We start from the raw sequence: 12,907 nt of genomic DNA on the forward strand, positions 1-12,907 counted from the left end.
TTTTTTTTTTTTTTTTAATGTCAAATCCATACCTTTTATGAAATGTCCATTATAGGCCAGGCACTGGGCTAGATATTAGGGAGATAAGTACTATTCTGCCCTGGAATTTATCAAGAAGTTGAAAGCAGACAATAAACAAGTAAGTATAATAAGTAAGATGAAGAAAATAAAATGAGTGATGTTACAAAGACAGACTGGTTAAAAAAAAAGGTGGGAATTAATTTAAGCTAATTGGGATTGGTGGTGAAGAGACCTTCATTGAGGAGGTAAAATTTGAACTGAGGCCTGAAAGACAAGAAGGAACCAGGATAGGAAATTGAGGATTGGATGTTTCAAGCAGAGGGAGCTCCAAGTACAGAGATGAGCTGTTGCACTTGAATAAATTCTCCAAGTATCATCTCCTCCATTAGACAGACTCTACATTTTGTATTTTAACCATATTTATGAGGACCTTCCATATTATATTACCAAATTACCTGTCTTATTAGTCAGGTTATTATGTATTGGGGATTTGGATAGCCTTGATCTTATTTCTGCCCAGCAAGATTTGTATCCATAGTTTGAAATGACCTGTATCAAGCAAGGTCCAATCAGGAAACAAAACCATATATAATCTGAACAGAGAAAGGTTAATATCAATAATTAAACATGACAGGGATCAGTGTAATGAGAGATTGGCTAAAAGAGGGTGGGGAGAACTCTGAAAGATAAAGGCATAACAGATACTGGTAGCAGCAACTGCTCCTAAGACCCCCAACCCCAGAGCTGAAGTTCAGACCTCACTGGAGGGGGTGTGGCTGTGATAGGTGGTAGAACGGTTTGCTGAGGCACTGTTTGCCTGCTGAACTCCTGGGAATAGGCCCCCTGGAGGCTGGTGGTACTGAGCTTCAGAACACACTGCAAAACAGCCTGAGGGAGTTCCAGGGAAGCCATTTATAGGGGTGCTCTGGTGGCAAAGTGCCTAAGGCATTTGACTGCTACCAGAAGGCTGGTGGTTCAAACCCACCAGCCACTCCTTGGATGGGAGATTGAGCAATCTACTTCTGTAGTGATACTGCCTTGGAAACCCAAGGAGGGGTCGCTATGAGTTGGATCTCACTCAACGGCAGTGAGTGTGAGTTTGGTTTTGGTTTTGCTATGCTGGCAGAGCTCCTGTATGAAGCTGCCTTTGGGGAAATGCTTTGTGTTGCTGGTCACCATGTACTGCAGAAGCTGGGCACTGTAGACGGTATGTATTGAGGAAGCCTCCAGGAGGCACACACTGGTAACAGGAAGAGAAACCTCTTCCTCCTTAGTGTCTCTGTGGTGCCCTCTACTGACAGAGCTAGCACTGTACCAGTAGACCAAAGAGAAATTTTTACAATGTCCTGCTCCATTATTGAAGAGTAGGCAATATAGACGCATTTGGAGCTGAAAGGCAGTAGCTTGATAGCAGGGACATAGCCTAAATGGCCTGTTTCTCAAGCTTTGGGGTAGGGTAAAGACTGGAGAGAAAATAATAAGTTTATTAACTATTTGAGTCAGGAGCCTAAAAGAGAGATCAGTGCCTTAGAACTCTCAGCCAAATCCAGCAAGATGGAATTTAACAGTTTTAAGTGTAAAGTCCTATACTAAAACTCAGCAAAACTACTACTGCATTGTGAGGGAAATGTTGTTCAACAGCATCATGAGAGGAAGAGCCTTGAGAGTTTAGTTGAATGCAAGCTTAGTGTGAGTCACTGGTATTATGAAGCTGCCAACAAGACTGTTTTGATTCTAAGCTGCATAAATTAAAATATAATAAGGAGAAATAGATAGCTCCCTAGTTTATATCTGAAAACACATGAAGTATTATGTTAAGTGAGAGTCGACATAGGTGGGTATGGTAAAATCAAACCTGATTTAGGTCTTTCTTAATTTTGATAGGGTTGTACTTGAACATGAATCAACTCAATGGCAGTGAGTGTGAGTTTGGTTTTTTTTGTTGTTTGTTGTGTGGATGTGTGTGTGTGTGTGTGTACTTCAACATGACCTCCATGTTCTCTGCAGCAGTTACTTGTCCTGAACACACATTCCCTCCATGAAGTCTCCTGAACCATTCTATTTGTAAAGAATTCTTCCCTCTTCTAAATCTCTATGGCAATTATTTTGAGAGTGTTTGTTTGATCATTAATCATAGAAAAATCTTAGTGTCTTGAGTTATTTACTTTTAATGATATTATAAAACTTCTGCCATCTAAGAGAACCACTGTTAGCATTTTGATATACGGTAGCACAGTGCCTGAGGCACTTGACTGCTAACCAGAGGCTGGCGGTTCAAACCCACCAGCCACTCCTCGGAAGGAAAATGGGGCAATTTACTTCCATAGTGATACTGCCTTGGAAATCCAAGGAGGGGTTGCTATGAGTCGGGTCCAACTCGACGGCACATAACAACGACAACAAAAAAAGATTATATGAAACACTACTTTTTATAATTTTCCTATTGATCCATCTGACTTTTTAACAAAATTAGGATGTGTTTTAGATAGTTTATTATCTTTTTTTTTTTTAGGCAGCAGCATATCATGAACATATTAGAAAGAAAGAAAGTGAAAGTGAAATTATTTTGGTAGTAATTATTCTGGATTATTTCATAAAATGTAATAGCTCCAGAAACACTGATATTAATGCTATCATTTGTAGCACACCTCACAATTTCATTATAACACATTCGTGTATTTAGAAACTGCAACTGGAAACTGCTAGTCTAGATAAGAAGCACCTTAGTTGTAAGGGAACTGACTTATTCATCTTTTTATCATCATTACCTAGCATAGTGTTGGGCATAGAGTAGGAATTTTATAACTTTATGAAGCTGAATTGGAGATCTTTTAAACCTATCAGATGTTCCCCTTCCTTACACAACCAAAAGCAGGGTACACAGGGCCAAATAACAATTATTGGGTCAGATTTTCGCCTCCCAAAATGTGTGTTGTTTTTACAACAGTCAAGATGGAGACAAACGCAGAGACAGTGACTTTTAGATGTTCTACAGGAGTACAAGGAAGTGTGGAATAGTTACTAGTGAGGAAGGCTGTTTATGAAAGATTCTCATTTGATGAAGGGATAAGGACAATTCTATTCAAGCATCCCAGTACTTTAAAAATTGGTACTGAAGAATTGGAAATGTATCTAATTAGAAAAAAATGAATCACAGAGAAATTATAAACCCAGAGTCAGGCATGATGGCCAAGAATATGGAGTAACTTACAACATATGTCCATTGACCCCATGTTTCATTATCATCTTTGGTTTTATAAAAAGTAAAAACAACATATTAGAAGATAATTTAATTTCTTGATAGAATTAATGTTTATCCAATGTTTTATCTGCTTGAAACTCCTTCTTGAATGTAGTATCTTGAATGAACCAACACTGTTTACAGAAAACATGGAAACATTATTCCATGTTTTGTAGACATGATTCATAAGAGTCTTTCAATGGAGTATCAACTGCCACTATATAAGTTTCTCAGCTTCACTCTGAATTTTTTACAACTGTGAAAATTAAACCTGGTTAAACCTATGTACAAAATAGAACAATTCATAGCATAATAAAAATTAATTGTTAATTCTTTTATTATTCATCATTTATTATTTTATTTTTTAAAATAATAAAATAATAATAATAGGTATGCACAATAAATATTGAAATTGGTTTTTGTTTGTTTGTTTTCAAAACTTGTGCTTGGAAGAAGTTAGTAGACATTAATCACTAGCTACTTTCTTACTTTACAAGACTTTGGTAAATTATGATACTTACAAAGGTTATCATCTGAGTATCTCATTAGGTCCCTGTGAATCTTATGTTTTCTAGTGTTTGTGGTGTTTAAAAATTATTGATTACATATGTGGAATTTCAGTAGAGACCACAGACAATCAAAGTTCGTTCATTACATAGTACTTATTGAGGGCCTCCTATGTGCCAGGCAAAATACAAGGCCCTATGGACATTTGTATTTCACAGTTTTCCTTAGACAATTAGTGTTAATGTCCAGAATCTCAAAGCATATCAGCATGTTGTTATGATTCCAAGTGTCTGAACAGTGATGGACATTCCATCAAAAAATAAATCATTGGAACAACTGCCATTTTCTATTTAGGCTAAGCCTTTGGATTCTGATCTGAATCTAAAGTGTCAAGAGTTTTCATCTTGTAAGCCACCTCATGGACATTGGAGACATTGTTCTAATCATCCCCTCTGAGATGAATTTTAGGAAGTAGCATAATTCTTGACCTGAAAGGAATTTTAAAAATCAACATATAAAGCTTCCATTTCTGGCCAAGATTGGTGAGAAAAAATTAAAGAAGACCTAAATAAATGGACAGATATACCTTGTCCTTAGGTCAGAAAGCTTGATATTGTTAGGATGTTAATTCTTCTCAAGTTGACCTATAGATTCACTGTAATCCCAGACAAAATCCTAGCGGGTTTGATTTATTTATGAAATTGGTAAGCTGATTCAAATTTTATAGGGAAATTAATGGATATGAAATGGTCAAAACTACTTTGAAAAAGAACAAAATTGAAGAGCTAACATACCTGATTTCAAGAATTATTATAAACCTAAGGTAATCAAAGGAGCACTGGTGGCACAGTGGTTCAAGCATTTGGCTGCTATCCAAAAGGACAGTGGTAAGAAACCACCAGCCTCTCTGTTGGAGAATGAAGAGGAAGTCTGTTTCTGTAAAGATTTACAGCCTTGGAAACCCTGTAGGGCAATTCTGCTTTGTCCTATAAGGTTGCTATGAGTCAGAATCAACTCTATCGCTGTGGGTATTAGTGCAGAGATAGACAAGTAGATCTAAAGAATAGAGAATACAGAAATAGACCCACAAATATAGAGACAGTTGATTTTTGACAACTCAAAAAGACAATTCAGTGGACAAAGTGTTGAAACAATATCGTGTACAAAAAGAAATGAATCCTTATACAAAAATTAACTAAAAAAATGGATCATATATTTAAATGTACAACAAAAACTATAAAACTTCCAGAAGAAAACACAAGAGAATATCTTTGTGACCTTGAGTTAAGAAAAGATTTCTTAAATACAATGCCAGAAGCACAAATCATAAAAGAAAAAGAACATGATGAAGCAGACTTCATCAAAATTAAAACTTCTACTCTTTGGAAGATATTAAGATAATGGCCAAGAGAATCCACAGATTGGAAAAAAATATTTCTAAAACATATGTCTAATAAAGGACTACATCTAGAATATATAAAGAACACTCAAAAGTCAGTAATAAAAAATAACTTTCATAAGCGTAAGATTTGACCAGACATTTCACCAGAGACAATATATAGATGTCGAATAAACACCTGAGAAATATTCAATATCAAAGTCATTAGAGAACTTCAAATTAAAGCCACAATTTACACACCTATTAGAATGGCTAAAACTAAAAATACTAACCATAGCAAGTGTTGGTGAGGATATGGAGGAACTGGAACTCTCATACACTGCTCATGAGAGTGTAAAATTGTACCACTACTTCAGAAAAGTCTGGCAGTTTCTTAAAAAATTAAACATACATCTAGCATATAACCCAGCCAATGACTCCACTTCTAGTTATTTACTCCAAAGAAACAAAAGCACAGTCTATGTAGTGACTCATACACAAATGTCATTGCAGCTTTTTTTGTAGTAGTCAAACACTGGAAACAATCCAAATATCTATCATCAGTAGAATGGATAAATTGTTTTATATCCATATGATGGAATATTGTTCAGAATAAGAAGAAATGAGCTACTAATGCACACTACAGCATAGATGACTGAAAATAACTATCCTGAGTGAAAGAAATCAGACAAAAAAGAGTTCACACAGTATAATTCCATTTATATAAAACCCTAGAAAATCCAAACTAATTGGTACTGACAGATACCAAATCAATGGTTGCCTTGGAGGTGATGTGAAGAAGAATAAGAGATTCCAAAGGGCACTGTCAAAATTGGAGTGTGATGGATATATTCACTATCTCAGTTATGCGGTGGTTTCGTGGGTATATACATATGTGAAAACTTTTCAAATTGTATGTTTTGAATATGTGAGGTTTATTATATGTCGGTTATACCTCAGTGAAGGAGTTCCTTGATGGTACAATTAATGCACTTTGCTGCTAACTGAAAGATTGGTAGTTCAAGTCCACAGAGACACCTAGCAATCTATTCCAAAAAAATCAGCCATTGAAAACCCTATGAAGTACAGTTCTGCACTCATACACATGGGGTCTCCACGAGTCAGAACTGACTCAGTGGCAACTCGTTTGATTTTGATTTGCTTCAGCGAAGCTCTTTTTAATTGGACTTTATTGTTCTTTTAGGCCTGAATCGCCTGCTTACCAATGGCTCCTATGAAGCTGCATTTCCCCTGCACGAGGTATTGCCCTGTCTTGTCACCTTCTCTTTCTTTCAACTTCTTGTTACTGAAATTACTTCTGGGGATAAAATCACTGAATGTGTTGATAGGACATTTGTTCATGATGAACTCAATTTGTTCAGTGGGTTTGTAGTGAGAGCCTGCTTGCATTGGGACATCTCCCTCCCAGCATAGATGTATTCCTCTCTCTTTTTATGTAATTGAAAACAATACTTGAATCAAGAGTCACTCAGCATGAATTCAGAGGAGTGGCTTAGGGACTTTAAGTCATAAAATTAAAGAGGCATTGAAAATTTGCATGAGGCATCAGACCCAGCAGGAAAATGTTCTTGAAATATACAGTATCTGCAACAAAGACATCGATAGCTGTTCCTTGAAAGAATGGGAGGAAACCATCTTGCAAAGTCTCTGAGGACCACAGGATGATAAATGGAAAATTACAGTATTGTATTCATCATTACTCATTTAAGATGTATAAGTTTTGACATTCTTCGTATTTGGTCTTAGTCATATCCAAGCATGATCCTAGATGTAATGGTGGTTGTTGTTACCTCTGTTTGGTGAGTAGATCTTGGGTCATTTAATTCAGAATTTCCCTACACATTGGTTTTCAGGGACATGATCCTCATTACTAGTGAGGGATCGTTGTAAACCTCATGATATTGAGCCCCTACTCTGTATAGGTCACTCTGTGGTTCCTAGAATACAAAGATAAATGCCATGACTCCTGCCGTCTGGTACCTCACAAACTAGCCAGGATGAAATTACTGTTAGATTAATCTTCAGTATAGACTTCTCTTAGGAAAAAAAAACTCTGATAGTTTGCCAACAGATGTTTGAGGACAGTTCCAACTGTAAAAGGCAAGTCTTTCCAAAACATATTTTCTTTGGATTACAATTTCTCTCCTCTTGATTTTAAAACAGAAAGAGGATGTAAAAGGTGAAATAGAATTAAAAATCCTGTTTATTAAGAAAATGCAAAGCTGTGGTCTGAGACCTAATATTTACTGACTACCATGAAACAGTCGTGGACAGCTCCTTTTAGTTCAACAGAAGCAGACATTTTGAAATAAAGGTTTGCTAGAACCATATTCAAGGAGTCTTGGTGGTGCAATGGTTAAGCACTCGGCTGCTAACCAAAAGGCCAAAAGGTCAACAGTTCAAACCCATCAGCAGTTCTGCAGGAGAAAAGATGTGACAATCTTCTCCCATAAATATTTCAGCTTAGGAAACGCTATGGGACAGTTCTACTCTGCCCTGTAGGGTTGCTATGAGTCAAAATCATCTCAACAGCACACAGTACCAGAGCCACAGTCGAGTATTCCTGAACTCAAAGATAGACTCCCCATAAGAGCATCATGTAGGCATTGCCCAGAAAAGGGTTTCAGTGCAAACTGCATCTTCCCCATTCCCCAGCCCTGGCAGGGTAAGGTAAGGACAGGGTCTGAGCCCTTGCTAACTGAGAAGAATTGGGCTAAGGAGTCCATGTATGGGCGTGAAGATGTCTGAGGAGACATAGCTATCAAATGCCATGCAGCAGTTCATGGACTTCTGTGTGGCTTTCATTTCTCAGTAACACCCTGTATTCTTTGAGAAGGGAAATTCCAAATTAGTTATAGCAGCAGAGAGGGCAGTGGTGGTTCAGTGGTAGAATGCCTGCCTTCAATGCAAGAGCCCCAAATTTTACTTAACCGCTGTACCCACCAGGACTCCTTACAACACCAATAGCAGCAGAAATAATAGCATGATTCCTTTTTTGACTTTTTACTCTCAGCTTAACTTTATTATGCTGTTTAACCTCCTAACAACCTGATGCCCCTAACGCACACCCACCACTCATCTGTCAGTGGAGGGATGTGTGTTTCTGTGGTGCTGCATGGGTTTCAGCAGAGCTTCCAGACTAAGTCAGACGAGGAAGAAAGACTTGGCCGTCTGCTTCTGAGGACTACCTAGTGAAAAACCCTGTGGCTGTCCATGATCCAGCTTACAACCAATCACGGGGTCGGCGCAGGCCCAGGCAGCATTTTTCCCATTGTGCATAAGGTTGAATGAGTCAGAGGCCATCTCTATGGTAGCTAACAACAACAATAACCCATTGCCATTGAGTTGATTCCAACTCATAGCAACCCTATAGGACAGAGTAGAATTGACTCATAGGGCTTCTAAGGCTATAATCTTAACAGAAGCAGATTGCCACATCTTCTCCTGCAGAGCAGCTGATGGGTTTGAACCACCAACCTTTTGGTTAGCAACTGAGCACTTAGCCACTGTGCCATGAGGGCTTCTTATACCACCACTAGTAGCAGTAATCATAACAATTGCTTTCTTGGCTTTTTCCTCTCAGTTTAACTTTATTATATTGTTGGAGCTCCTAACAACATTTGAGATAGAAGGGGCAAATAAGGTTGCCCTTGTTTCATTTAAAAAAATAGAGGTTTAGAAAAACTCTGTGGTCACGTCATGAGTTTGTGGTTGAGCTGAGACTAGACCCCACATTTCTCAGTTCCCAGTCCTATGCACTTCCCATTAAGAAAGAATTTCTCAGGTTACTGTGACTACTTTATGTGCCTTCAGAACGTTTCGTTTCGGTGTGTGGAACTAGCATTGCCATTAACTGACCTCAGACAAACCTCTACTTCTCTGGCCCATGGTCTTCTCATTTAGTCAATGAGGAAGTTGAATTAGATTTGAGCTATCAGAATTCAGAAAGGACTTCCAGCTTTTATGTTCTGGGATTTTCTTTCAGATAAGGCCATGTGACAAGGGTGCAGGTATGGCTCTTTAACAACCACTCTATCCAGAAAGAAGTAGGGGAAAGAATGAATAATTTTGGGGCCCAAGCTCTGGGGTGGATACTTTATCTGTTCAAACTGTAGAATATACCTACTGAGGTAGATATTATTAGTTCCATTATGGATTAGGAAACCAAGGCTCAGAAAGGTTAGGGGGCTTATTGTAGGTCTCATAACTGAAAAGTAGTGGAACTGGATTTGAAATCAGTTCAATCCTGCCTGACTCCAGCAAGCATTCACTTTCTGCTAGACAGAATAGTGAATAAGATAATGTCCTGAACAACTAATCAAACTGCTCTCACTTTAATAGTAAAGATCCATTTTATTCTCATCCCAGTCCTGTTTCTACTTCTGCCCTAAGAGTCTAGTTTTGCTGTCAAATTTTTCCTTATGGCATCTGTGGATATTGCCTGACCAGCAGTGCTTTTTTTTTTTTTTTTAATCCCAGGGAAGTTACAGAAGTAAAAACTCCATTAGAACCCACGGAGCAGAAAACCATCGACATCTGCTCTATGAGTGCTGGGCCTCCTGGGGTGTGTGGTATAAATACCAGCCTCTGGATCTTGTAAGGTGAGTTTTTAACTGGCTGCAGATGTACAGCTTATAAGAATGATTAAGAGCAAACTGTCAGCTAGGACAGGCCAACACTGAGGAAAAGCAGACTGAGGCAAACGGGTCTTGCTCAAATCTGGTTTCTTCCCAAGAAGGCAGCTCATCATACAACAGTGGGCTCCTTAGTAGACCAGTTCTCCCTCTGATGAGGATGGTATTTCTTCCAACAGATCTTTAGGAAAGGATTGAAGGAGAGGCCTATGAGACCAGACAGGCCTCCCACAGGACTACATCAGGAACAGCCACTCATGTGACCATTGCTAGTAAGCTGTCCTATAAAGAGGTCACACAGCTTTGATTTATTAGCAGTAAAATAGATTGTCCACTACTATTATCCGAGTAGGAAATATGAGGTACTATAAATTTTGGGGTGGTTTTCATTTTCATTTTAACAAATAACTTTAAATGGTTATTCATTGAAAATTTTCATTTTAAATGAAGAAGATTGTTTTAATCTGTAGGTCAAAAATCATAACTTCCAAACCTATGCTAATTGTCCACTGAAAATGTATGTCTTTAAACCTTCTCTATCTGCCCAGCCTGTTGCTATGGCAAAATTACTCTCTGACATCTCATTATTTTTCTGGACACCGGTTATTAAGATTGAGTCATAATGACACACACTACATGGTTCCTTTTTAAAGGGAAAGTCATGTCTCATTTCCTAGACCAGCTAGATTTGTTTCACTTTTACCAGAGCCCTAAAAGAATGAGACCAGGAGAAAAAAAAAAAAAAAAAAAGAAGAAGAATAAGACAACTCATTTTACATTTCATCTCCTTGGGGAGTCATTCTTCCTGCCAGAGCCCTTGTTACCTTATTCCAAGTATTTACTCCTGATGATCCAAGGACAGGGATGAATTGTGTCCTCTTCTTTGTGTTGGTAACAAATGACCCCATGTGATCTGGGTGAGTGGAAAATATTTTCTGAGATGAGATATTTTTCCTTGGACCAGTCTCAATGCATGATAAAGCAGTGGAGAAAAGAATAAAAGCAAATTCTCTCCCCCACCTCAGTGCCATATTATCGGATTGCATTGATTACAAATTACAGAAAATTGCCGCAAGCAAAACGTCTCCCATCCGTAACAGTATTTTGATTAAGATAATTCAGATATTTCAGTGAGTATTAATTAAGTACCCATTGTGTTTCTAGTGCTGTGCTAAGTACTGTTGGCAAAAACAAATAGAAGCCATGGCCTCTGGCTTTGAGAAACTCATAGATTCTTTCAGAAAAACAAGCCTTATACTTGAGACAATGAGAAAGCAATACAAGACCATCCACAATGAGGAAAACAATGTGTGACACAGGCCAAACGTTTTACAATAATTCACAAATGTGAAAAGGATGGATACAGGCAGCACATCTGTGGAAGGCTTTGTAGTACCGGGCCCTGGAAGAATGGCAGTGTTTGTGTTGGCCACAGTGGGAAGGCGGGTGAAAGATACAACAAAGCCTTAACTAGAACGAACTCACAGAGCACTTAAGAAATCTTCCTGTTCTTGTTCTATTGATTTTACTTCCTACACATATCTCAGATCATTTTAGCATCTCCTCTGCCACTACCACTACCACTACCTTCCTCTGTAGCCTGAACTATACTTGAAGTAGTCTCCTACTGAATTTCTCTTTTCCCATGCTACCTACCCACTGCCATCCAGTTAATTCCAACTCACAGTGACCCCTATATGGTTTCCAAGGCTATAAATCTTTACAAAAGCAGGCTGCCTCATCTTTCTCCCATGGAGCAGCTAGTGGGTTTGAACTTGGTAGTTAGTAGCCCAATGCCTTAACCATGCTAGCCCTTTCCAATCCATTCTCCACCATGCACACGGAGTGATCTTTTCAGAATGTGAGTCTGCTCATGTCCTTAGCTGGTTAAAACCTTTTCATGGTTTTCCATTTCTCTCAAGACAAAGAGTGGTATGTTTAGCTTGATCTATAAGACCTATTGAATCCCTGGGTCATGTAGATGGTTAATGCATTCAGCTGCTAACCGACAGGTCAGTGTTTTGAGTCCACATAGAGGTGCCTCAGGAGACAAACCTTTCAATCTACTTCTGAAAATTAACCCCTGAAAATCCTGTGAAGCACAGTTCTATACTGACACATGGGGGTGCCCGTGAATTAGAGTCAACTCAACAGCAACTCGTTTGGTTTGGTTTGGTTTGGCTACAGGGCCCTTTAAGGCCCACCCTCCACATACCTTTCCATCCTACCACTTGTTCTCCGTGTTCCACCTACACTGCCCTTATTTCACCTGATCCCTTTTACTACAGGGTCTTTGTACATACTGTTCTTTCTCCCAGAAACACTCTCCTATCCCCATCCCCACCTAGTTAATTCCTAGTCATCAGCACAGTGGTCACCTTCTGAGGGAAGTCTTCCCTGACTAGAGTCATTGGATGACCTTGTTATATATACTTGTAGAATCGTGTTCCTCTACTTTGTAGCTCTTTTCTCATTTTTATAATTATAAGCTCACATTTAATTGATTAATATGTGTCTCACCTATCAGCCAGAGAGCTCCATAAGAGCAAGAACCAAGCTTATTTTGCTCACATTATATTCTCAATACTTAACACAGTACTTGGGACTTAGTAGGTGCTTTCTATTTGTTGAATGCATAAATGAATATATATGTAAGTGAGTATATGTTGGCAAAGTCTTCTGGAAGCAGAAAATTTCACAGGGGCACAGCGAAAGATGGGGTAAATAAATAATCTCATGCTTTTATGAACCTTTGGGTACTCTAGGAGGAAGGCAGTAGACACTATTTGGAAACAGATAGTCAGCAACATTTGTATAGAATAATGAAAAAAATAGAAAATTATATTAGACTAAGAAATAATTAACTTCTAAGCTATGAAATGTAACTATTGAAAGGCATTGAAAGCACAATTTGGATTGTATTCTAATATAAGTTGATCAAATTATCAATGATGTTTAAGAAATAAAACAAAACCAAGAAACTTCCTGAACACTTCCAAACTTCCCAGACCACTGGGCACCAGGCAGGTAGTCTAGTCTCAGGTGTGAGACAACAGGAAAAATATTTACAGAGGTAGATGGTAATCCCTGTGAAGAGACATAACA

At 38.4% G+C, this 12,907-nt stretch overlaps 1 protein-coding gene across 1 annotated transcript in view; it reads left to right on the forward strand.

Annotated features, from left to right (window-relative positions):
• ANO4 (anoctamin 4) overlaps positions 1–12,907 on the forward strand; it is a 737,041-nt gene that overhangs the window by 614,510 nt on the left and 109,624 nt on the right. The window contains exons 13-14 of the mRNA XM_042781823.1: positions 6,352–6,407; positions 9,648–9,769. Of these exons, the coding sequence (XP_042637757.1) occupies positions 6,352–6,407; positions 9,648–9,769 (178 nt within the window). The remainder of the gene's footprint in view (positions 1–6,351; positions 6,408–9,647; positions 9,770–12,907) is intronic.

The sequence above is a fragment of the Orycteropus afer genome, unplaced genomic scaffold (assembly GCF_000298275.1).
Source record: "Orycteropus afer afer isolate SDZICR_OR568_19922 unplaced genomic scaffold, OryAfe1.0 scaffold00177, whole genome shotgun sequence".
In the NCBI taxonomy this organism is placed as follows: domain Eukaryota; kingdom Metazoa; phylum Chordata; class Mammalia; order Tubulidentata; family Orycteropodidae; genus Orycteropus; species Orycteropus afer.